This window comes from Bombus pascuorum, chromosome 7 (assembly GCF_905332965.1).
Source record: "Bombus pascuorum chromosome 7, iyBomPasc1.1, whole genome shotgun sequence".
NCBI lineage: Eukaryota > Metazoa > Arthropoda > Insecta > Hymenoptera > Apidae > Bombus > Bombus pascuorum.
The window spans coordinates 7,948,386-7,976,257 of NC_083494.1; the positions used below are offsets into that span (position 1 = coordinate 7,948,386).

General features: G+C 40.4%; 1 protein-coding gene across 1 annotated transcript in view; it reads left to right on the top strand.

The window, feature by feature from the left end:
* LOC132908498 (unconventional myosin-IXb) overlaps positions 1 to 27,872 on the top strand; it is a 92,692-nt gene that overhangs the window by 27,207 nt on the left and 37,613 nt on the right. Inside the window, exon 3 of the mRNA XM_060962525.1 lies at positions 3,589 to 4,760. Within this exon, the coding sequence (XP_060818508.1) occupies positions 4,394 to 4,760 (367 nt within the window). The 5' untranslated portion in view covers positions 3,589 to 4,393. The remainder of the gene's footprint in view (positions 1 to 3,588; positions 4,761 to 27,872) is intronic.

The window sequence follows — 27,872 nt, forward strand, 5'->3', positions numbered from 1 at the left end:
ACGACTCGCAGACACGAGGGTGCAGAGCAGGATGCATGGTGTCCGCGTTGCATATTATATGCCCGGACCGGCGCGATACACGCGCGGTTTACACGCACACTCAGACACACGCTGAACGGCTTACACGGCCGACGAAATAAAATTATCGCGAGCGCTTTACGTTCTAAGGTAAATCTCCGGGAGAGGGGGCGAGCGGTTAAACTAACTTTCGCGTGGCCAGCGCTTTCGTTCGCTCTTTACTGCCGCGCCGGTATCGATTTACGAGAATCGAGACCTTGCCTCGCCTTCAGCGCTAAAGTTGCCGTTTAAAATTAGGACCGGATATTGGTATTTGCAAATTTTTGCAATAATAGAGAGTAGTTTTTATCTTCGACTTTTGTTCACTACAATATTGGATCTAATATTGGCTTTTTCAGGTATTAGGTTCGCTATATTTCTATTTATTTTAAATGTATCAAAGCACTTGTATAAAGCTGATAGTTCCTTAAATTTCAGAATAATTTGTCTTTTGAGGATAAAGAAAAATGACAGTAGAGAACAAAGAGGCCTTCATTTATCTTCAATTTTTACGTTTATTACATAGATGTTAATTAATCACATTCAAGTATATTACATTTCTTACAGAATTTGATACTGTAAGAACGAAATGTAGAATCCGCTGAAACATTAAACTTCATTGTATGTAGAGATACTTTTTGTAGCCACGGATTTTATACCAAAGAGCGGTATTTGCGAAAATTTTCTGATAGACGTTGAAATTTTATCTCTTTTTTATCTTTCCCAAAATTTTCTGATAGTCTTGAAATTTTATCTCTGTTTTATCTTTCGAGGCGTGTCGACACGTGAAAAATTTTCAGAATTTCGCGGCGCACTACTGCCAGAGAGAAACCTTTTGATTCGCAATAATCGCTAGGCAGAGAAAATATGGATCACGAGGGAAGTATAACTAGCTGCTAGTCGATCTTGGCTCTCGTTGCCCGCGGGACTTGTAAGGCAAAGGACGAAATTTATCTCGCACTAATACGCTTTAAACTCATTGGACGTAAATTTATCAGGCGGTCGTGAGGTTCCCGCGCTGTCGCCCCGGGCTCTGCTTTTCGACGTAGAGTAGAGGCGAGGTCAGAGACTCGGATGTACGAACGGAAGAGCAGCGAGCACAACACGAGCAGAAGATATGCCTTGATCGTTAACAGTTCGAAGTTATTTTTGCAATTACCATTGTTAAAAGGGAAAAATAAGATCCGTCGATCTTTTCTTAAATGTTTTATCAAATCATTTTTCTTCTTCTTTAATCTCTTCTAATCTTAATCTTTTCTTAAATTTCCTTGGAAGTACAAATTGCTATGTATTATTCAAATTCACACGAGGAGTTGAAAGTTATGTCTTCGAATATTAAAACACGGTACTATACACGTACACGTAAGTAAAAACACATGTAGCATATTTCTTCCACGTAAATCTGAGTCTTACGTGTCATTCTATATTTGCCTGGTTTTGGAAAAAGCAAAACGCTTGTACTATTTTCCGCTGGTCCCTTCATGTTCTAGGAAATTCATTGAATTATGATGATATTTTTCACACTTTTTATTTATGCATACACGAATTCTATGTACGAGTTCTTTGCTGTTTCATAGCACACAATAATTCAGACGTAGTTAAGTAATTTACCAAATGAAAAATCGGTGGTTGGGTCTTCTCGGACGATCTACGACGATTCGGTCGATTGGCCGGTTAGATTTCGTGGGAGATAGGCAAAGGAAGGCATCGATTCGATGAAACGAACGGTTTCCTGGTGTCGGAGATTCCAATCTCAATCTTTATTCGTGTATTGAACTACCGGTGGTCCCCGGATCGTCGAGTGGATCCACGAATACTGTAATTCACCGTGGGTGGCACGTGTCGAGTCACCGTACCTTCCCTCTTATTCATCGCGATGTTTATGCATCGCGGTTTAAAGCGACGTCCACACGGCGATCGAACGTATCACGGCTCCTATGGGACTTTCTGATGAATGTTTTCCGCACGATAACGAACCACAGCTCCCGGATTAACATCGAGGTAACGGTATTTCCCTACATGACGATTGAGACGATCAGGCAATCGAGAGTGGCATTTAGTACGCCTAATTGGACATTATCGATGATCTTTGAATAATAGAAAAGGAATGATTTGTACGAAACGATAGGGCACTAAATCAGCCTGTAATTTCTAGGTCGGTGGTTAATAAATAAATTAGAGATGGAATATTTTGCGTTACTTTCCTAATACAGGGCGATACAAACGTAGCTCAATTCGTTGAACGTAAAAAATTTAGAAACTGGACGGTTAAAAATTAATTTCTGCGTTGGAAAATATTATTGGGAATAATAAAATAATAATTTGTTTAATTTTAAACCGATTTACTTTAACGTCGCTATACGGTAAAAAGGTAATGTAGAACTTTCGGTGACATATCCGTGTCATTGTGTACGATTCTTAAGATATCGAAGAAGATTCCATAAACGACAATAATGTGTGTTGACGATTAAGCAGGATTAACCAAGGGCTACGGCGTGTTCGCGTGTTGTAGGACCGTCAACGCTACCGATCGGCTTGTCGCGAGACTTTTTCAGTCGAATCGACGGCGTGTTTTCGTTAATTAATGTTCTAGGTTCGTCTTACATTCTCTCTGTATGGCGATGTTGGCTAATCTTTCTTGGAAACGACGAAACAAGTTTGGCGAACTTACCTTTCTCGCAAGCACATCATCGTTGGCAGAATTCACCGAGTTAACTAAACAAGATCATAAAACAAGAAAAAAAATGCTTTATCGATGAGCGTCCTTTTAAATGTACAAAAAAGGTTTAACAGTTGCGACGAAATTGAACGTGAAAGGAATATTGCACGGCGTGTAAAAACTGAGCAAATGCTGGAAAATACGTCAACGCGTCGGGGTTGAATGAAAACGTGTATTGTTACTGTAACGGTGGTAACGGGACCGTTAATATGTTTATTGTTGGCCAACCCTCTAAAATGGAAATGGTCGCGCTATTAAATCGTACTGCTGTCTCCCATAATCCCATGAATATCCGCTATAACTCTTAGCATACCGTTGTTTTATTCGTGTCTCATAAACGAGGAAATGTATCAATTTCCACGTTGGGAATTCAAAGTTCTATTATTAACCGAAACGACACTTTTTATCGTTGCACCGATGAAAACAAAAAAAGCTTTCAGCAACTGGGAAAAAAGAGGCGCGTATTCGAGTCGGAATGCCATTCAATCAAAATTTGTAGCATTTTTTAAATTGAATCGCGTAGAATTCAAATTGGTGATAACTAAAGAAACTAAAACATAAAAGAGATTCGTTTGCCTTGCTAAACACTCTAACGAATATTTTAAATATTTAATATATTTCTGCATATTACGTACATTCTGTGCATTGCCAAATTTGTATATATCAAAAATTCATAAACACTCACAGTTTAGTTATTACAAACGACGATTCCTTATAACTAAAAAGAGAAAGATAAAGGGTCGATAGAAATAGAGAAACATCAGATTCTGAGGTAAACCTGTGGCTCACAAGCGACGTCCTTCCTTTTCCAGGACACCCAGAAGACCTGTCGTCTCGCCTGGAAGAACGATGGCGCGGAAGTGTGTGAAACGTAAGCGATCTCCCTGTACCGTGGAAACACCGTTGGAAAGTCGGTTCTGGACGCGATCAACAGCGAAAGCATGGAACAGAGCGGGCAAAACTGAAGCTCGAAATGTCGAATCGGGTGAAAGCCGAGTATCAACGCTTGCGACGTGATCCGGATCGATGCCGATCTACCGGTGTGTGGACGATCGATTTCACGGAGATTACGAAACGGATGTGTTCGAATTCGAGCCACGTACCACGCTGAGTCGAACAACTCCTGGAGGAAATCTTTGAGGCTTGACTATCATCCAAGAGCGAAGGTGTGGATGCTTTCGAAGCCAATAAACCGATTCGCTGGGTGTTCGATTCAATTAGCGACCTGGGAGAAATCGAGAACGAAGGCGCCGTTGAAGCCATCTTCCTTGCCAAGTGGAAAAAAATATCTGTCAAGCAATATGCCTGGAACAACAGTGGTACGCGTGAAGGAGGTCGCGCTTCGGGCGACCGACGGCTTCCGAGATGAAATCCTATTAATCGAGATGAAATCTCATTAAGGCCGTGTCGCCCCTCTGCTCTAGGGGTGAGATCGACGAAGCAGGCTGTCACTCGCGCCGCGGAAAATTAACTGTTCGGCCGCAAACACCGCAAGAAAAGCGGCCAAGAAAGACGAAGGGAATAAAAGAGAAAGAAGCAGCTTTTGCGTGAAGCAACTTGAGACTCGTTTCCTGGCCAATTAGAAACGGTTTTCTGAGGCAAAGGGCCGGGATTAATATGTGCTTTGGACGAGTGCCGCGAGCTGGAAGTTGCCAGAGCGGCGTGAACACCGACGACAGCTGTCGAAAGGAAGACGAGGGGATCGTCGAGCGGTGCTGGTGGTCCTGGAGATCCTATCCCGCGGGAATGGGGATGCTCTTGCCCGACGAGACTTACGAGGAGCGTTCCTCGTCATCGAGACGAAGCTCCTGCCCGAATGTTCTCGCGGACATCGACGAGGTCGAGGCGGCCAAGGCTTTGGCCGCATTCAGAAAGTGCGACGAGTTCCTCAAGAGGCATGGCATCAGGCCGGAGTTCTTCTGCAGGCACAGGGAACGTCTCGCGTTACAGACTTGGCTGTTACAGAGGTCTAAGCTGTCTTCTGGTGAGTCTTAATATAGTTGTCGTTTCTTACAGAAATGTCGGAGGGGACATTGTATAGGATGATACACAAGTCCTGATTTCAACGCTTGAAATAAAAACTATTAGGAATAGTGTGGGATAGATAAATAAACTGTTAAATTGACACACGTGAAATGTCTCAAAAACCAAACTAATTTCTTCAGAATTCAATGCAATTTTTAAATCAATTTCATCGATCAGTTTTGTTATTTTAGATTTATAAGGATTGTTAAATCTAAAATTAAGAAATTCTTAAAATTGTTATAGTATCATCGTCAATCACGAGGAAAATCAACTAGTAGATAGTTCTATCGCCGTGGAACATAGGAATTGCAAGCGAACAGAGTATAGGGACGATAAATCGAGTTCCATAACGTTGATCAAACTTGGTTTCATTTTATGGGACTTTATGGGATAGACATCACGATGCACCTGGCTGGCGCGAAGGCTCCGCGTTGCGGGTAATAGATTTACGTAGGAGGAACGAACAATCGCGGATGACAATTTACGGGGAACAGCGAGCGGATCGTTTCAAGCTGTTCCATGCATCGAAAATAGAAACGGTTCAATTGACCGGGATCGGGACGGGACCAGTTAAATCGACGTTTCTCGTTACTTTCACCGACTGTTATTTTGTTGCGGCGGTTTTTTCGCACAATGAAACGCATCGTTTTGGTAATTGGATATCTCTTTCTTAAAATTTATGCTTTTTCACCGGCGTGAATCGTGATCGCTTAGATTTATACCTGTCCGAACCGAATTCTTTAACAGATATTCTTTGCTTCTAAACTAAAACTTGAAATTACACCTTGAGTTATTTACAATCTGAAAAAAATCTGTTTAAAATTGAGTAATCGTGTGGAAATACCAGTATGATATAGAAGGTGTCTTAGTAGTTTCTTTCTGGCAAACTTAGAGTTTCCTTAAAAGGTCAGAATAAAAATACGAAATATTGGTTTCCTGTAGCTCTTGGTCCCATGTCAGAGATCGAGAAACTTTCACAGAAAAATATATGAAACAAGTAAATATCGGTACACGTGGTGAACTGATATGAGTGATTGATTGATTAAGATGGAATAGAATGAAAATCACCTTTCTGAAGTAATGAATTTAATTTCTTCGTGCTGTCAGCTAAACCTAGAGAAACTAGAATACCTTGTATATATTTATATATCTATTTTTCTCTCGTACCTCATGAAAAAGAGCTCCACTTGCTGATAGTCGATTAACAGCTAATCGAGTGTGGATCATCGCCAAAGTTTCCCGAAACTGTCAGTCGATTTTTGCATTGGCTAAGTGGGGAAACAAGATTCGATCGATAAATAGGGGCCAACGGCATATGGAGCCTCTCTTTGATGTTAATTTCGATTTCGACGGCGGCCGGGTGCCGGCGATAATTTTGTTAGCTGGGCGTACTTAACGATCGCGGGCCCGTGAAACGCGGAAATATCGCAATTCGTGCCGTGACCGCCGCGAGACTACCGGAGGGCATTAATTTTTGTTTTTAACGAGCTTTGCGTATTTATGCAGCGGGCCGCATTAGCACAATTGATTTAATGCGGCGCATTAATCTAGCCCTGTTCAGGCTCGTGTAAATTATGATTGGAAAAGTTAATTTGTTCCCCTTCTGTTGTCGTCGACTCGGAAACTATCCTTCATTGATCAGATTTTATAGCAATTTCCATCCTACTTTCACTTCATTGTTTGTCGCGTTTTATTGTCCTTCCTTTGTTCCATTGTTTGTAGTGATTAACACATTAAGAATCGACGTGGTATTTTACTCAACATTTCATTTCCAATTGTCTTTCTCGCTTTTAATGTACGTTATTGAATTCCGTCTCTAATATCGTATTTATAAAAGGCAGTTGAAATGATTTGCTTGATATTTCTTCCTTCATATTGATCCGACAATCTTGCGAAGAAGATTTCAATGTAGCAATTGAAATCCTGGATAAAATCAAATTTTCATGTAAACATCTGTAATCGATTCCAAATACTAAAACATAAACTATGGAAATCTAGAACAAATTCATCTGAACAAACATGAAGTTTATGTGCCCTACTCTTAGAAGAAAATTCTATCATTTATCCACCTCCTCAATTAGTATTATTATCTTACTATTTGGGTTGGGCGTGACCGAGAAACAATTTTCATTTGCTCTCGTAATAGCAAGGTTTTTAAGTATCTATTATCCTTTACGGGATAAGAATGTTTATGGAGATAAAGTATGCGGCGAGGAAAGAATGTAATTAAACCATAAAGAGCGCCAGTTGCGTTCTTACGGTTTCGCGTTTTTACGCGCAAAATTTAATGCGAATGGATTAAGCGCAAACGTGAGCAACGTCTGCGCGTTACGAAAACGTAACCGCTTCCGGTTATCTCAAGAGGTGAGCTGTTACCTGTTCAGAAACAACCTCTGAAAACTTTTACACGGTAATAAATATTGCTGTTATACTGAGTTCTCCGCGTAATTCGGAAAGCTTCCGCAACTCGAAATTGGAATTCAGTCGTTCCCGAAGATTACTATATTCGATTTTTCTTCCTCCCTCAAAATTTTTACGTAAACCTTTCCCTTCTGTCATCTTTCTAACCAGTCTAAATAGCGTATTCATCAGAAGTTTCGAAGCTTTCTATATCTCCAAACGATTATCTCTCGTAGAATCGCTTCATCATGCAAATAAGTGTTTAGCCCGTCGACAATAATTGACAACGCAATTCCCGTGTGGCACAATGTTTCGAAATCGGATCGATCAGCGTAAATACGATGTGTTTGTTCGTTCTCTGTGTCTGAACGCGACAAATTATGGAACTCAGCACCTCGAGCCATTACACCTTGTATTTCGAGCAAGCGTTAGTTTAAGGGGCGCTGTTACATCATCATCACGACGCCAGTTAATGTATCAAAGAGCTAGTTGAACGCGGTAACATTCGCGCTAATCTTGTCTGACACCTAGAACGAATGCTCATAGTGAATACAGAAAGTTCCGTGCCGGATCTTGTTTCGTTAAAATGCCTCCTTTCTGGCGAACTGCGTATTAACAAGTTTCGTGCCATACGTACTTATTGTTGGTCGTACATATTAAATTTACTATTCATTCTGTTCTGAGCATAAGCAGTTCTGTTACGATGTATTATTATTGTTTGGTTTGAAATGGATCAATTTGAAAATGGGGACAAACGAACGGAGAACGTAAACATGGAATATAACAATCTCCTTTCATCATAAGTCATTTCTGTTATCTTATGTTTCGCTTTCGATATTGTTTCCTAACGAAACTAACACAGTGCTATATGAGAGTCTTCTTACGTTCAATCTAATTTACATTTAAATTAAATTTATGTTTTAATTTATATGTTGTAATTTATATGTTTTTTTGCCTATATCACTTGTTGAAGTGGTCACCACTTCTAAGAAAACTCTATATTTAGTCTTTTAGTTTTCCCAAGCACTGAAGCCATCGATAGCGTATAGACAAAAGCGTCGAAGGCAAACCATAAACAGTACACAGGCAACGTTGGCTTCAGGGTTTTCAGTCATAGGGTCACACTGTTAGTATGCGGATTTGGATCAGCTCTGGATCACTTCAATATTTAAAATATATTTTCTATTTTACAATTTATCCACGCATCCTTTTGTATTCACATACATCTAATAACCTCAACATCACTGCATAGTGCATCGCTATATATTTGAAGAAAAATTCAATTTTCGTGTAGTCTCTTTATCTCTTAATAACAGCATATGGACTTTTCATGCAAAGCTTTCCTATAATTATACTTCTTTTATTATTTCCTCTATCTTTTTAATAATTTTTAAGTGTCATGTAAAAAGGTTCGTCTATCTCTCGGTCTGCTTCTGCTTCGAGTTTTATCCGAATAATTTCAAGTGCGTATACTGTTCTTGCATTACCCTCTTAACTAGAGGAAGAAATCAATGAGGTAGATAGAGGAGATTCTTCGTTCTGATTCGAAATCTCATTATCGTTGCGCCAAGTTCTCTCGGATGCTCTCTAAGATAGCTAGCCAGGTGCGTAGATCAAGAGATAAGTTTTCTCCCCTTTAATCACGGACAAGGTAAACTTTTCTTTTCAACCAGTCAGTCGAAAACAGAAGGTCCCGCCGTTCTTTAACCGTGCAAGAGTAACTGGCGGCGTGTTCTCAAGGAGCTGCAACTTTTCAAAAGTTTCTTAACGATCAAATCATCGGGTATCAGGGTTCGCTCATCTTCCGCGTGCATTCGAATTCTCCGGCGGAAGTCCGTCGTTCCACCTTCGAACCATCCAAAGATCTTTTACTCTCTCTTTCGCGAGACAACATCCTGAACGTTTAATTAAATATTCATTCCTCGAGACTCGGTAGTATCTGCTCGAAAAATCAGCCCCTTTGTCTATAGTTGAATTATCTAACTGTGTAGAAAGCAATAGTTCACTAGAGTTTGAGCTCGTGTGCTTCATTCATTCGTGTGTCTTTATAATATCTTTGCTAAACTGCTGAATATTAAATAATTTCTTGGAAATTGTCGGGATTAGAGGACTAATGAATTTTTTATAATTTCTAATTGGCGGACTCGAGATAAATTTCCCTCTCAATTGTTCTAGGGTTAATTCTCGAAAGCAGGACGCTAGATTAATTTTGATTCAGATATTTCAAGTTTATCTTTCCTAAATTTTATTATTATATAGAGATATGAAAAGTATATTAATTCGACTCTGCGCCTTGTTACTATATAAAATAAACGTTCAACGTTTTTGACAGAGATGAGCCACCATCCTCCGGGAAAGGGTTAATACGATTCGATTGTGTTATATGCTATCCACCAATTCCTCGCCAGATTGGAAAGAAAATGAAACCTGCCGATTACCACAGCGTGGAATACGCAATTACGAGTAAATTCCGTGGTGACGTTCGGTTGTTTTCCAGATCAGAAAATAAAGGCTGCGTAATTACGGGGATGGCATTACACCGTGTTTTACAATCAACGTAATCACAACTCGGTCGTAGCCAAAAACGATCGAACAATTAACGTTCGCGTATCAGAGTCCGCGTTTTATCATATTAATCGTCGAACCACGTTTCATGAAAATGCTTTCTAGTCGTGTATTATTTTCCAATCTCGCGACGTTTGTTTATTACTCATCCGCCTCTTGAAAATCGAATAGCGAATCATTCGTCATTTCCTTTTCGTTTCTAGAATAGACAACGCTTCCGTCTCGCCCTTAACTTTCTTCATGCAACTTGTTCCATTTGTCGCCGTTGTCGTATCGCGTCAGCAAGTCACGCGGACAGAATCACGCCAGTGCACTGGCACACTGGTGATAAAAGAACGGGCGGATATAACCTGTAAACGGAGGAACATGGTGCAGACAAAAAAAAATTTGATAAAGCACCGGCAATTTTATACAGCGGCCCCCATTGAATATTCCGCGCGCGACGTCGCGCTCGAAACATTTCGAGTTTATCGGTTTATGCCGCGAAATTGATCGGGTCACCGTGAAGATTTACGTTGTTCGCTAATTCCGCTGCGGTGATCGATTCGACGCGATTTCCAGCCGAGGAACGTTGAGGAATAGCTGGCGGTAATATGATTATTTCCATAGGATTTTTAACACTTTTAACTGGGTCGCTTTTTAACCAGCCTCTGTTATACGTCACGGAATTAAAAATTAATAAAGATAAATGAACACCTGGCTAGATTGCTTTTAATCCTGAATTAGCGAGGGTAAATATAATTTATCTTTCTTACATTTTTATAATATTCCACGATATCATTGTTGGTACTTTTATCAAAATTGCGTCACGTTTGAGATTAATCGTCTCGATTCGGCAGATCAGATGCTAAGCTTCTCGATGTATTACTAAACGAAGTTTTAGGTTCGTGTGAGATAGCTCGATCGTAGAACGAACGTCACTCTGGACGGACAGGCTAATTGGAGAATTCAACGGAACGATTAGCAATCAAAGACAGTAACGCGGAATCGTGGGCCGTGAAACGGTCACGTAAACTTATGTTCACCTGGTGTCAGTCGTGGATTCACGTAATTAGCGTGCTCGCTGGTAATGAAACCCCCATTATGGGTTGGGCCGTCGGTTAATTAGGTTGCACGTTGATTTATTGCGATCGTGAGGTGTTCGGATGATAGAGGCGCGTGGTTGCATCCTACGCGTCGCTTCCTTCCATTGAAATATAAGGGAAAACACAAAAGAGTCGTTTGTCTCGTAATTGAAAGCGTTGCGATGACGGTGCCTCGTTTGGTGTTCTTCGTCGGTGAACAAGAGGGTAATAAGTTGCAGTTATGCAATGGCAGATGAGTATTAAGATTGATTTCTCAAGTAGAAATAGGATCGATGGAATAGCAAGTATCCGTTGAAAGGAAGTAGAACAGTGCAGGCCGTCGCCGGTTAATGAGTATCTTGACAAGTTAAAAGTATTTTTAACAAGTTTCCGCGATGCGGGTCGAGTGTACTCCAACGAAATTAAAAGTAATCATTTCGAAAATATTTATCGAGAAAACACTCGAACTGTGCTTCGTTCGACGAAATAAGCAGCTACTTCTAAAAATACAGTACCGCGCAAAGTTTTATTAGTGAATCCTTGATCTATGACTTTTTTTTAGAAATGCTTCGATGTGTTGAATATACAGAAAATGAGTTAGAAAATTGCCGAAGAAAAAAATTGCTCGACGAAACTTTTTTTCTTCGAGTTATTTGTTAGCTTGTTAAGAAATAACAATGGAATTGAAATAAAACATTTCACGTTTTTACGTTCTTACATTCCACCGCAAAAAGTAAAACATTCCCATTTGTTAGGTCTAAGACCTTTATACAGTACCGTATGTCTCGTACTACAAAGCGCGATCGATATATCGACTAAAAATGACCGTACCAGAAAAGAGAAGAAATTTTTGGCAGATTGCCACGTCAACGAAAGGAAACGTCGTTGACCAGTTGGCTGCACAACAGGTCTTGAATTTACTTAGCCGTGCGATAAATCATAGCGCGTGCTTCTCTCTGTATAGCTGAGGGCTTCTAAGCATCGTTCTTGCGCGCACGCGTGCCTATTCTCAGATTTATTCGGGCAAAGTTATGGACATATTTGTTGTGAAAATTGATATTTCGAGCGCGGCGGCGGGACTGTTTGACGCTGTCTCGTGCGTCGTGTCCACCAACCGAGACGAATAAAATCAATTTCCGGGTCCATTGAGCGTCCGTCATGTCGGTTCTGCGTGCGGAAGGATGCACGTGATCGCCTTTTCCTACGCTTCGCTACGCTTTTATAATAATTTATCGTAGCTTCCGGGCTTCGTCAGGCGTTATGGTTATCGGTAGGCAACCATAATGAACACCATGTCCAAGGATTTTTACGTACAATTTTCGAGTTAAATTGGAACTCTTTATGGCGCAAAGAGATGATAAGTCAAGCAACAATCTTTTGCGGTTGCAAATTATTAAATAAACCAACTGTGCTTTTAAGTAATGATATATATTAAACATGTATTAAGTAATAATATATATCATACATGTGGAATATTCATATAGTACAATTTGAAATTACGTGTATTAAGGATGTGAATTAAAAATCACGAAATTGTGAGAAAAGATTTCATAATAATATATTCAAACTCATATGTAAATTTTTATAACACAGAAAGAAGTATCGTTTATTAATATACAGCATTATAGGTACCTAGAAATGGATTCATAATCGATATGTTAATTCTAATTATTAATGTATCTACAATATCTATAGTAGCCCCAGTATTAAACCAACTAACCACTCTGAACAATTTCACGCAGGAAATTATCGTGATACATACTAGAACTGATCGTGCAACATTGTTAGATTGAGAAACAAGGAACATATGAAAAACATGATTGTCGGCTTAATCCGATATTAAATTGAAACGCGTCGATTCAAGGCGTTTATCCTGCTCAACGAAGTATGTGTTCTGCCTGCGACCACGCGAAATAGGGATTAGTCAGTCGAGTCGTGAATTATTTTAACGACGCAATATAGGGGATCGGGCAACGGTTCTATTATAGGATTGTCGCAGAGTTGAATGCTGTGGATTTCTCTTTGTCTGGTTTTGGTGTTACCATTGATTCGTTGAAAAGATAAACCTCGTGAAATCCAAATGGAAGCTTCCCCGTATCGTACACGAGAATCTCGAGATCCTTTAAAATCCGTCGTTTACCGTGGATCATCGAGCAATTTCTCAACAAAAGGAACATTTGTTGCGATCAGCGAATACCCATCATAAGGATCGTTCAAACAATTATGACTGCGAGCGTGACGATTTTATGGATGACGTTTATTTCAAGGTTTTCTTAATTTTCACGCGGAACCGAAGTTAATCGAAGGTAGTCCCTGTTAGGTCTATTTTATTTTTGGTCGTCTTTACAATTTCTTTCTCCAATTCATTGATATCGCTGAATTCTGCTTTTTAGCATTGCCATTGCGAAGAGAAATTCCAAAAATTTCCTTAATATTTCCTTTCCCACTACATATTTTTTCTATATAATAGATATAAATTCTATAATATAATTTCACAAAGTACAAAAAGATTGAAATATCTTTTTCAAGTTATGGAAATTCCTCCTCGCGCCTCTGATTTGTGTAGTAAGCTTCTATGAAATATCGTGATACATTTTTTGAACCTTGTCAAAATAATATGTAGATTATTTTATCTATATTCCCCAGGTATATTGCGTTGTCGTATAATTTCGTTATAGTTAACAATCTCTTTCCTGATTATCGTAGCTATTCCTCGTGTAATTGTGTGAAAAGGAAAAGACCTATTACCTTTGAAAACCAATCCTCGGTCAAAGGTCGTATATTCGAAAATTTTTCACTGACCAAGAAAAGGAATTTGTTCTCGCCGATCGCAAGGCGAAAAGTTGAAATAAAGTGAGAAATTCTCACGGCAATCGTGTCTCAGGATAATATTGATCGCGGAATACTGGCGCGGCGCTAGGATTAAATATTTGACGACGACTTTCTATCCACGGCTAGATTCTTTATTTGGGGTTCGATAACGGTGTTTGTCAGAGGAACGGGGATTAAAAGTGGCGTTCGTACAAATTGTAATTACACGATTAAATTACTGGTGGTTTCTTTCATTTTTCGTCCCTCTTGAATTTATCGTAAGAATCAAGGGTTGATTTACTTCGAAAACAGACCGGCTTCCAAGCAGGAAGTCTGCGATCTGCTTTTTTACAAACTCAAGATGACTTCGTATAGATTATGTCGTATTTATCGCAACCAACCGTATGTTACCCTTTTAACACGTTATGGAGATATCTGGCGTTTCGTATTTCACAGTCAGGGGTTTTTAGATTTTTATCGCTTCTTCATTAATAACCTTGGGATACAATCCACTCCTTTTTGTTTTAACTATTTCTAAAGGCGGTAGCTTTTCCTTAAATATAACATATTTCGATGTTAAATTAAAATCTGCTTTTACTTACTTTTAAACGAAACCACAAGCGATTTCAAAATATTTCATATAATAAAATTACTATCTACCGATCATAATAAATATCGATAATAAAATGACCGCAATGCGTTGAATTTCTATCTGTCAGGATATTATGTCGGTTGCCGTTGTTCCGATGGTTTGGTCGCGAGGGGTTGGTCTTTTCTTCGAAAAAGAGACTTAGACGGACGAGCTCCCCTTGGAAAGAGAGAAAAGAAAGAAGGGCGAGGATGGAAATTTCATCGGGATTTATTAGCCACGGGAAATCGACTGGGGCTCGTAATGACCGAGGCATTACTAATGGAGCGCGAGGGGGGTAAAAAAGGGCGGAACTGGCTGCCAACGTAACAACGCTGATGCAAAAGCGAACAAAATGCCGTCAGGTGTTGCACCCATAAATCACACCGCGTACGTACCACCTTTCTCAGTCTTCGTCGTGACGTGGCGCGGCACATTGCCGCTGTTTCGCGGCGCGTTGCATCGGCCACCGATGAATTCGATAAATAAAACATGCACTGGGAACCGGGTCACCTCGGCTTCGAGCACAGATTTCCGCGCTGATGGTCTTGGTCTTAATTTAACTACGTGGTCTTTTCATACCATAAATTTTATCTTACATCGCGTAACGTCATTCAAAATTTAACAGTCTGTATTCTTTCGCTGATTGAATTTTTTTAGCAACATCGACTTCTTTTGACGAGTTATGCATGTATAAGGAAGCTTCAGTTTCTAACGATGTCTATTTTATTCTGTACACAAAATGTATTTCTATATCCCCATGAATCAAAATGTACCACGCACCAGGTAACCATTCAAAATGCACCTGTAAAATTCACTTTTCTACATTTTTGGTCGTGGTTGTCAGTACTTTGAAACATCAGAGAAGTGTGCGCATTTTCGACCGTAATTCATAATTCTATTAAACTGGTAAAATTAAAAGAAAAACTCTAAAATTAAAGAAAAGAGAGGACCATTTTACGATGGTGGTATAACGTATGATATTTTTTTAATTTTTGCAACGTTCCCCCTTTATAATATTTTCCAATATTTGAATTGTGCTGCTTTGGCGTAATTTTGAGTATTTTTTCACCGGCTATTCTTGTGCAATCGTCTATTTCAAGAATAGATGTAATTTTGTTTTTATATGGACACGAGGCACGACTTCATTTCCATCGGTGACGTTTCGAAATTGCTGATTTAACGTCGTCTATGAAATACTCGTTCCGCGTTTCGCCAACGGCCGCCTAATGTAAATGTATGATAACCACGATAGAAAGTGTCTCTCACCCTCTAGCTCGTGTTATTCAACGGACCGTCGTGAATAGGAGGCAGACGTTCGTCGCGTAAATAGGTTCGCGCGGTGTAATACGCTCGCGCGTTACATGGGTCACGTTACGTGAAAGAATTTACAGCTGGACGAAAACCAGCGCAAGAACACGTGGAGGGGGGAACTGGAAAATCGATTCGTGTTTCGGCATCGCGAATTTTATTCTACGAGACATCAACTGCGACATTTTTTTTCCAAGAAAATACTAAATCGTACGTCTGTATTTTTTGATCAAAATATATATATTTTCTACTTCTCACCAGAGTGAGTTTACTAATCGGAATACATCGAGATACGATGTTTTCGATATTGATTTTTAAAATTATTATTCTTTCAGATCGTATAAAATTTTCGTACGGCTGACCAGCACTTTGGTTCGAACGATGGTACTGCTAGAAGAAAATTTAAAAGCTTAACGATAGATAATACGTTTACTAGTAGCACTCTCTTTAATTTGACCGCGGAGTAATTGAATTTCAATTCATAAAGAAAGAGTAGTAAAAAAATCCAACGCTTCAACGTTTCAAAATCCAACATATCAAGCGAAAGATACAGAGAAATTTGATATAAATCATATTGCACGATTTCACTCAGTCCTTGATATTTCGGGTATTAAAATTAAAATTTAACCTTTCCTAAATAAATCAGACGAAAAGATAGCGAATTTACATAATTTACTGTGACGATTTTCGCGGTGTTGCGAACTTTCCAGCGACTCTACGAACACTCGATAATTCCACGACGTTTGAAACAGTAGCGTTTCACCAGCGAATCGGCAATAAATCGCACGCGATCTCGTAGCTCGGAGTCGAGGGTCGCTATTGACCAGAGAGAGTTCTCGTGGCGGAGGGACGATTGCATGGTGAAGTCCCACGCACGTCGTTCGTATCATTAATCAGGGAATGCCTAGGGACGAGAAGTTTCGTCGCCCGAGCGACGGAACCTTATCTCGGACGGCGTAATTTTTAAGGGAACCATCGGTAATTACAAGGCATTATGAAGCATCGATGCGAGCCGCGGCCTCGTTATAAATCAAGACGGATTCAACGCGCGTCCCGTGCGCGAGAACCGAGACTCCTACGAAGCGGAGAGATAAATCACTATGGCGGGCCGTAGCTGTGCCATTCAGGAGGAATGGTAAGGGAAGGGAGTTTGAGGTCGACGAGTCTCTTTTAAAATTCGTCGATTTCCTATATACTAACACGGTGGTGGACGTCGAACTCGACTACTCGCGTTTTATCTGCTTTATCAGGTTTTCAATGGGACGTCCGATACGGTGCCATTGTTCGGGCATAATTAGATCGTTGGCCCGCCGGATCCGCGTGTATTTATTGCCTTCTATGCGCCACGCTTGGCCTGCAGGTGGTGTGGTATCGCGTGTGTACGCGTGTGTGAGCACGCGAAACACAGGGCCCGGTCACGGCAAACGGCAGGCGATAACTCAGCCAGCAGGTATATAATTATCAAACTGCGTAATTGTTAATTATTGTGCCATTGTTGGCGACCGGTAATTAATGCGGTGCCAAACTCCCTCGGTACGTGTCTCACGCGATCGCACGATTGATCGGCGGACCCTTGCCGCATCCGCCCTCGAACGACCGTTAAGTGCAGGGGAATGGAAGAAAGTTAAACAGTTTCTTCTCATTTCACGCAACAGTCGTGGAAAATAATGGATGCATATATTTCCTTGCGTTCCTTCTATCAATGATAATGTTATTTGCTACGGTACTTGCCTATTGAGAACTATAAAATAGTGTGATACCGTGATGAATTAGCATTTTTAGATAATTTAAGTATTAGTAATTTGATTTGATTCGGTCGTTCCGACAGAAATGAAACAAGTTCGATGATCACATTTGCTAATGCTACGACCTTGATGACTTTCCAGTGATTTTCAAGTAATGTTTAAATTGTTGGTAACGCGTTCTAGAAAATCCTGTATAACTTTCGAGTTGGTTGCAATCTCGATAAAACAGTCCCTTTGAAACCATCTTTAGTCTGCCCTTGTTTTTACTCTATCAGTCTCATTCATATTAATTTATATCATGTAGTACATCTAATCTTTTAAATCTCGGGCTACTATCGGGTTAGACGTATTTTATGGTCTGTGAGATTTCACTTTCTACTTCACTTATCGAATCCCGATCTTGGTTTTCTCGGGTCATAATACACACAGGTAGCTGTTCGTCGTGGAGGTACCCGCGGAAAATAAATCCTATTGGTGGGCGGGCGGATACGATCGATCATTCTCGCTAATTAATTCATCCGTCAATTAGTAACGGCGCTATGTGTGCGTGGAACCACTCTCGCGCCTAAGAGGTCTGACCACGTGAAGGTACAGTTGGAAGAAACGAGCGGTCTGGGGGGACAGAGAGGGGTGTCGAGGGTAAGAGAGAAAAAAAAGGGGTGCAAGGCACCGCCACTTCGAGAATTTAATTAAACCAAAAGGAGACGACGAAGGGTAAGGCGATACAGGTTCGCAAGAAGCCTCCATCGACTTGCCTTCCTAATGGTTTTCTCGCTATACCGTGCGACGAAAACTTGCAACCCTAGCTTCCCCTATTCACCCTCCTTTCATTTTCCTTTTTCTTTGCCTCGCGAAACGATGCCGTTCTTTTAGCTGTTTAACGTTCGTGGATGCGTGCCGTCCTCCTCCTCCTCCTTCTTGAATTTGTTCTACACTCGGCTGATAAAGTTCACTCAAGTTCGCTAGGACATTTCTTATTCAAATTGTTGGCGATTTGCAGCTACAAACTTGGCGAATCTCTCGTTGGAAGTATACCAGTATAAAAGTCATTGACCCAAGTTAAAAAGGGGTTGTATGAATCTCTTTGTCGGTAGGGATCTGCGAGTAAAATGTTGCCTCGATAACGATACGTTTAAAAAGATTGTTTTTCTCTATCTACTTAGTTATACAGTGTCGTAGAAGTATGCACTCGATGATATCTATTACGTTTTTTTAGTGGTGTGCACCGTGTGTGCTTGGAAAAGTACGTGTCTAACTGTATTCTTTGCATGTTACATAATATATTTGATGATATCTAACAATCTTCTCGCCCGTGTATTGGTCAATGTCTTGCCGTGTGATGTGTCCGATAATGCACTCCGACAGGTGCATACTTGTCAAAGCCTTGGCTTGTGTCCTCTACAATATACATTTTCTCCTATCATTCTATCTCTTATACCTCGTATCTCTTTCCCTCCCGCTTAACACAGAGACGTGGCTCGTAGATTATTTTCCATAACTCCCTAAAATTCTCTTTTTCCGAGGAAAACTCTATGTCTAGAATTTTCATTAGATAGTCCGTTACCCCGACGCTCCATCGTTTCATTTTAACATGTAATAACTAAAAACTTACCAACTCAACGTTCTCATAATAGCATGCACTCACGTAACGAAGTATTAAACCCTGAAACCCCGTGTCGAGACGCGTCTATTTAGATTCAAAGGAACGGCGCGCAGTTTTTATCGACAGGCTGACCTGATAATTAATTATCGTTCGATGGATATTACACCGGTTCTCCCCCGCGCCACTCTATTTTCCTCGGCCTACCCGGTTTACAATGCAACAACTGCCGGTACCGGAAATAAATCACGGCGTTTTCGCCCGGCCGTGGCTGGTCATTAGTCATTAGCGTGTCGCTTATTACGATTCTCTCGCAGTTGTACTGCCTGCTAAGGAGTTCAATAAATTATAATTAGATCAGGCGAGACAAGGGGTGGACGGGCTTTATAACGCCTGGATCGTTGGTTGATTCGCAGCTTCCGAGTGCATTACCGACGCCTCTATACTCTCAACAGATATAAATCACTATCGTAATGTTACACGCTGCTGACTGGCCACCGTGACTGCTCGAGTAAAGGCTTCTTTCTTCGCTCCCCTTCTAACGGTCATCTCCTTTTCTCCAGCTTCAACTGCCACTATCAGATCGGTGGCACCTCGTTACTACTCGACTTCGCTCCGTCCGACGTTCGCTCTTAATTGATTTGAAAATTGCGATCGTCGAGCTTCTCGGAGACGTCGAAAAGTGGCTTCGTAGCACGCGATCCGACTTTCCCTCGTTTCGTCGCGAGATAAGCTCGCTGACAGAGACTATTGTTCGTTCTTATGCTGATTTTTTCATCCCTCTTCCCTAATGTTTGATGCTTGCCAACAGGATTACAGTATTTTAATAAAATCGTGTTCGCCGTTATTGTCTGGCAACAGCCGATTCGAGTGTAAAGATTCTTCTGGATGAATGTGACAAATTATCTTAAATTCCCTGTGGCACGATTTATCATTCAGTTAATATCTCACGTTCATCTTGGGGGTTACGAAGTTGCGATTTTGGCGAACGATTGGTACATTTGTGAACGATAATTGATCAGGGTATTAGAGGAGGAGGGGACTCGCGACTCAGGACAGGCTTAATCGAATGCAGATTAAAGTTCGCATCGCCGAGCGAAATTAGTTTTCACCGCTAACAGCATCATCGGGAACAGGGCTGCGTGACACGTTCATAAAGTTGGAGCAAAAACGAACGAATTTGGCGTGGATCCAGCGGCCTCCATCGGCCTTTTCCATATAAATCACCCCGGTACGTATCCCCTGCGATATCAGCGAGGGATTTGAAACAAAAAAGTTTTTAAAAGAGAAAAGAAAAGAGAAGGAGGGAAGGTCGCACGAACTTGGAACAATGAAAGCGAAGTGTAACGCAATCGAAACCGTGGTGCAGCCGGTTAATCTGCGTCGTATATCTGGGGGAATCATCAAAATGACTCGGAGGCCTCCATCCACTATGCATAGACGCGTCTCGATCCGCGGTTATACGAATCTCATTTTCTCCTATAGCCACCATAGCTTCTCGTCTGACCGAGATAAGCGGTGTACTCGTTGAATCCTTAAGGATGCGCCTTGTGAAGCCTTGGCGAACCTTAAACGAGGAAGAAACGGGGCAGATAAGAGGGGCCGGGATCGTTTCGAGCTATCCTAAGGCACGTTCGTCGAAACACGGCCTCGTAATATTAATAGCGAGGGCCGTTCCTCTCTTCGGCCCTTTCCGATATCGTTCCCGGCAATTTTCGTAATCCGCGATACGGAGCTCCTCCAACTCGGTAAATATCAAAGCACTCCCCGGTTTTCTGATAGCCCCTGATCCCAACGTCCGTTTCACGCGAACTTGTCTATCGAAGGTATCGAAACTCCGGGGATTTAGTTCGAATGCTCGTCGTCTCCTAATTCGACGATGTAGGAAATCCTTCGATCCTTGTTACTGGATTAGAATATTGGTTTGAATTGATTTAGATCACTGGCATTGGCGATGATCTGTTTATTTCCTTCATTTTATGTATGAAGTTTGGATGTTTTAGGGAAATTTTTCATTTTTCTACGCTCTTTCGTTTCCCTTCGTACATCAGCTTTCTTCATCTATAAGGATTCACGTGTCGAATACTTTTTGTCTACTAAGGATCAATGTGTATATGAAATATTAAGTTGACGAAACATCTTATTTGCATTATTATTTTCTTCCAATTTACATTATTGCTACAATGTAAGACAGTTATTCTAATCGAATATAGTTTAAACGTACAGTGCTGGACAAAAGTATTGGCACAGCAAGATTGTTATGATACAAATGCTTATAACTATTAAACAAATTGATTTAAACAAAAAACTTTTTGACGTATTTATTTATTATCTATCCTAGTTTATTACATAACAAGAGCAACAATATAAATAAAATAATACGCAAAATAATAACAAAAATATATTTTTTGAACATTTTATGGGTGGACAAAAGTATTGGCACAGTAGAATATTTACGCTTATAACTAATTACATAATAAACTTCTAATATTTTGTTGGCAGTCCTTTTCTTTTAAGGACTTCCTTTAATCTTCTGGGCATCGAGTGGACTAATTTTTTAGTGAATTCAGGTACAATATTGCTCCATTCCTGCAGAAGAACTTTCTTCAGTTCAGACTTGCTTGTGATATTATGTTTCCTAATTCTTTTTTCCAATTCGTTCCACACGTGCTCAATGGGATTCATATCGGGACTTTGAGGTGGTGTGTTTAATGTGTGGGCAGTATTATATATTATCCACTGACGAACAATATACGCCATATGTTTAGGATCTCGATCCTGCTGAAAATAGAAATCCCTGGGGAGGTTTAATTTTTGAGTACTTTTCAAAAGATTTTGCTTGAGTATATTTAAATATACATATTTATCCTTTATCTCATCAATGAATATAAGTTCTCCTACACCCGATGATGCCATACATCCCCACACCATTAAACCACCACCCCCATGTTTCATGGTGGCTTGCAGATTCAGTTCGTCCATCTCTGTGTTGGGTTTTCGCCATACTAATATTCTGCCGTCAGATTTAAAAATATTAAACTTACTTTCATCTGAAAACATGATCTTTTCCCAAAAATCAGTATCTTTCGTAACAAACTCTTTCGCGAATTCCACTCTTTTCTTTTGGTTTATTTTACTGATGTAGGGCTTTCTTCGTGCTGCACGGGCAGAATAACCGGCATCCTTCAATACCCTACGTACAGTTTTGGTACTTACTTCTTTTTCACACTCAGCTTTTAACATCGAAGCAATTTCAGTCGAATTAGTTTTTGGATCCTTCTTTACAATATTTACGATTTTCCTTTTTTCTCGAATTGTTACCTTAGAAGGGCGACCACTCCTAATTTGATTCTCTAGATTTTCTTCACTTTTAAAGCGTTTTATGACTGAACGCACAGTAAAACGACTTCTGTTTATGATTTGTGCAATTTAAACACACCACCTCAAAGTCCCGATATGAATCCCATTGAGCACGTGTGGAACGAATTGGAAAAAAGAATTAGGAAACATAATATCACAAGCAAGTCTGAACTGAAGAAAGTTCTTCTGCAGGAATGGAGCAATATTGTACCTGAATTCACTAAAAAATTAGTCCACTCGATGCCCAGAAGATTAAAGGAAGTCCTTAAAAGAAAAGGACTGCCAACAAAATATTAGAAGTTTATTATGTAATTAGTTATAAGCGTAAATATTCTACTGTGCCAATACTTTTGTCCACCCATAAAATGTTCAAAAAATATATTTTTGTTATTATTTTGCGTATTATTTTATTTATATTGTTGCTCTTGTTATGTAATAAACTAGGATAGATAATAAATAAATACGTCAAAAAGTTTTTTGTTTAAATCAATTTGTTTAATAGTTATAAGCATTTGTATCATAACAATCTTGCTGTGCCAATACTTTTGTCCAGCACTGTATGTATTTGCTTCTAAATTATACTTATCTAAATTTTGCGTGATATTTTACACGCAAAATCAATCAATCTTGTAAATAAAATTAAATAAAATTACATTAAATTATTGAATTTTATTTTATTATCGTTGTGACCATGAAAAGAAATTCCCGGGATTTGTTTAATATTTCTTTCTATTAGGATTCTTGAAGTGTTAAAATAAATTATCTTTTAATTCGTGAAAATTTTCCCGGTGTTCGAAAACAACACAATCTGTTATATGCATTATTAAACAAAATCTCTTCTACGTATTACATATTTCACTGTTTGTCCCTTAATAATGAATAATGTTTCCACGTTCAAATGCACTCGAATCCAGGCGAATTCAACCGAATTTCGCATAGAACAGAAAAAGAGAGATCGCCGGTTTTCCGATTTTCAGATTCCACCGAGTGCATCGGGCGCAGTGGTGGATAGGACCACGCGAACGATCCATCATTCCGCGTCAACGGTGCGCCATGGTACACGGGCCGGCATAATTTGTTCGCTCGATTAGATATTGAAAAGCTGTAAACCCGGTCGGTCTGGTCTATCAAGTGCGAGCGAGAGATCCTTAAACGTGGATTGTCCGAATAGAGGTAGACGCGCTACGTCTGTTCTGTCGTTTCGTCTCAATCGCGATAACGAAGATTGGATCTCCTGAAGTGTTCATAAAATAATCAACCTTGACGAGATAACGCCAGATTGAAAGGGAGAAAGTCACCTCGATTTCCATTGAACGCTCGTCGAATTCCTCTTCGATCGTGTCATTCATTTTTCTATACTATTTTTCCTTGTTCTGTTCAAAATTTCAATATAGATTTTAAGTAAACTTGGCTGAGTTTTGAAACATTTTTAATGAAAGATTTCTATCTAGAGATTGGGACGTGCGTGTAAGTTATCTGTAAGTTCAGCTTTAGTTTTGTTTTATGTTTATAAATTATGTAAAACCAAGGTTTTGGTTTTTTTATGTTATCGGACTGAGATCAATAAATGCAATATTAAATACTAGATTAGGAGATTATATACGTAACACGTTTCTTAATCGACCATGTTCTTCTTGTAACTCTTACGTCCAGTTTTTACAAATTCTTGCATCGTTATCTCGCATGAATGCGAAATTACGATCGATTGACCGTTTTCTTCAGAACGTAGATTAATCATCGTATCTTATAGGAAACTATGAAGTGTCTCAATATTAGAACGAGGGTATTAGAACGTTATAGACAAGGGTATATCTTGTATACGGGATATTCCAGATCTTAACCGACAAACTTTGCTGGCATGTTTGGGCAGTCATTTTCAGCAAAAAATGTTATATATACCATGGGTCGATTCGTCTTCGTTTTCGAGATATGGAAGTAGTATAAACCACAGATAATCAGATGCATTCAATCTACTTAACTTTTAACGATAATTAGTTATTTCAAACTATTTTTTACACTGTTTTATACTGATTTAGACTGGCATAAATTGTTCAAAATGATCAATCGATACCAAACATAAACATCGGAAAATATACAGCTCGTCCCAACGAGTACGGAATTAATATGCTAATCAGAAAACTATCAGTATTTTTGTCTATATTTTCAAAACGAAAACGAATCGATCTATAGTATATATGTATAATATATTTTTTTCAAAATGGTAAAGTTTGTCGGTTGAGATGTGGAACATCAATTAGTTCCACAGTCGATACGATGGTTGATATGATTTGACATTTGGAATTAAAGGAATCTATTTGACAAAAAATTCAGGGGTTCGAAGAATTAGAGACATTAGGACGATACAATGATCAGATTCGGCAGATTACGTAAAACATAGTAACTGAGGGGAAGATAAGATAGGGATAATATTTAAAAAGATGTTTATCTCTCGGTCGATTTACCACGCTTTTATGTAAGACCGTTGGATCGTTTCGTGGTGAATCGATCTCGATTTGATGTTACTTCCACGCGGTGGAGCACGAGTGCATCGCACCGTAACTGCGAGCAGAGAGCCGCGGCGCAAAAAGTTGGGTGGGCCTCCATTGTTACGCAGGCTGGTCGTTTCGCCGGTCGATGTCTCTTCGATCCATCCAATTAAATGTCCGTCGAAGCTGAAGGGGGAAACAGGGTTAGGAGAAAGGGAGAAAGGCGATCCAGCAGAAACATCCAAATACGTAGAACTTTGCTTCGAGAAAATATTGATAGAACATATGGTGAGGCCAAAGTTTACACGTTCCGGAGTTGAAATGGCAATTCGAAACGTATAGCGGGAAATAAGGAACTCGGCAATAATTTGGAGGGAGAATTTCGGAAAAGCAAAACTTTCTACCTTTCGCGTAAGGTGTCACCGGGTAACTTTATATTTTAATCCACAAATAACTTTAACAACCAGCGATTCAAGATGTTTCGATAAGACACGCGCAACTCTTAGTGTCAGCATTTAACGATCCACGATTTATAGTGATGCTGTATCGCTTCCATCGAATTACCTTCGAACGTCGCCAAGGCATATTCTACCAACTATTCCGAAAGCATCTCGAGGCGACTTCGATAAATCCCGAAACGTGTTTCGTTAAATCTGACGTCTGAAATAAGATACGAAAAGCACGAGGAAGAGACGCAAAGCGGATCTGCAGCGAAGAAGCTTGGAATTCGAACGGACGCGAGATGAAGGAATTCATCAGTCGGCGAAGATGTCCGTGGCATTTGATCTGGTCCATCGTTGTCCACGCGTTTCTCGTTGCCTCGGCTCTTTGTGTCCCCGTTCTGGTCGCGCGTTTGTCCAGAATTCTACCGGTTACGAGCAAAAACCGATGAGCTCTTGCCGGCACTTGGCGGTCGCCGCGGTCCTGGAATAACGCTGCGGTTTATCAGGAAAGCAGCGGCGTCGTGAACGCATCCTGTGTCGGATGGTCGTCGTTTAAAAAGCCAGTCGGCCTGATTCAACACGGTTGACACGTGTTACTCCCGGTGAACCAGGCCAGGGCTGCCGTGAGTTATAAAGTGTCGAGTTCCGTGCGTCGTCGTTGGAACGCTCCGGATAGATCAATTTGCCCCTTGGCGCTGATACAGCGTGAATTTTTGTTGGATATAATTGGACGGCCGACAGATGGTGTCTGGGTTAGACTGTCGTGGAACGGTCGATTCGATGGAAGAAGCTTGTGGATGTCTTACAAGTTGTCCAGCCGAGGATTATCTAATCAATTACGTCTAGAATAGGTGGAGAGGATAAAAACGAGCGCAGGAAGAAACGTATGAGGATTCCACGGGTAATTTGTTCCTTCCTAGAGGTTTCATTCTTCGTCGACTCGTGTTCCCGAGACTCGATTGGCCTCGTTTATGTTCGAGTCGAAGAGGAAACGCAACCGGGATCAACGAGTTTACCGGAGTAAACGCGGTACGACGCAACAACGAGAGGATTCGTGGGGACCAGAGATAGGCCTTGGACGGGCTTACGGGCCCATCCGTCACCCGCTGACACCGGACCCGATGCGTTTTTGTCTCCCTCTCGGGCCCTTCTGGCCGACTTCTGATCCGCCGCCCCGCATCCTGCCAACGAAACCGCCAGAAAAAATTCGTACTCGTTCAGGACGTCAGCGTCACCGCGATCTCCCAGGGATCGTCGGTCTCTGCCCCTGAAACGCGATCCTACCTCTTTCGTTTTTGTTTTTGGGAAAAAGCTTCCACGGGACAAGTCCTTCGTTTACATTTTCGTTATGTGGTACAGTTGCTGTAATCATTATAGCAGTTTCTTTTTGGTGGTCGAAACATTATCATTTTTATTAAATATTACGGATGCTATAATAATTTCATTTTTATTATCGATAATGTATGAGTCCTATGTGAATAGTCAAGACCTCAACTTTTTGTGGCTAAAGATTTTTATCATATGATATGACCAGTAACTTTAGTCCACTTCTATGGTAAAAGATTTTGAAAAGAGAAATTTTATTTCAAAAGGAGGAAGGTGATAAATTTTCAAAGAAGCCTTCTATAAAACCATTACCCCAGAAAAATATTTATTTAAGAAACAACAAAGCATCATTCTCGAGAGTATAACCTTCCTTTCGCAATTGTCTTATAAAATTCCACCAATTTTCGTATCTGCTTTAGACACCATCTGTTCGAATCGTATTTTTGGGAAAATCCGAGAACGGAAGCTGAAGATCCTTCTGGCCGTCGCAATAATTACCAAAAATCATCGAACAACCGGATGCTCTCCTCCAGGTTGGAAAACGATCTTTACCTCTACCCCTTTGGAATAGCGAAAAGTAAATGAAATTTAAAGGATGCAGAGGGTCTGTGATCGAACTTTATTTCACGCTGGCTGACACAAAGTGGCCGCGTCATCGTTCGCGCGGACGGCAAAGGCGCGTCGTTCGCTCGATAATAGGAACCGCCTGCGAAAAGGATTCAGCGCGCCGTACCGCGCAAATGGGACGTCCCTGTTCCACGACTTATCGGCTGATAAGCGTCGCGACAAAAACGAGAGAGAGAAAGAGGCGAACGGCCGCTAATCCAGTTTTCTGCGAGCCTTGATTGCGCGACGCCGCCCACCCTGCACGTCCAACTCCAGCGTATCGCCGATCTCGAAAGCCTGCCCTAATTAAAATACTCGCTTGCCAGAGGATGCGCTCTCGCCGAATCTCCTTTATCCGAATATTTCCTCTGCACGTTCCTCTTTTCGATTTTGTTATTTCGATTATCGTCGATGCGAAGGTTTTATGGGTTCCTGGTACAGGATTTTTATATCGGCCGGGTAAGGTGAGAAGGCACGCGGGGGTGTATTACTTCAGAAATTGCTGTGTACGGTCGGACTATCCAGGCTAAATTAGAGATCAGAGTTTTATGTCAGTGGTTTAACCTTTTGCACTGCACTGGTGTCGTTACAGAGATATTGATAAAGAGAAAATTGTTTCTTAAATGAGAGGAGGAAACTTAACGTAAAAATAAACATTTATAAATATTTTCTTTCTAAGATAGAATTCTTGGAAGTAAAAAAGATACCATAAGATGTGTTACTTAA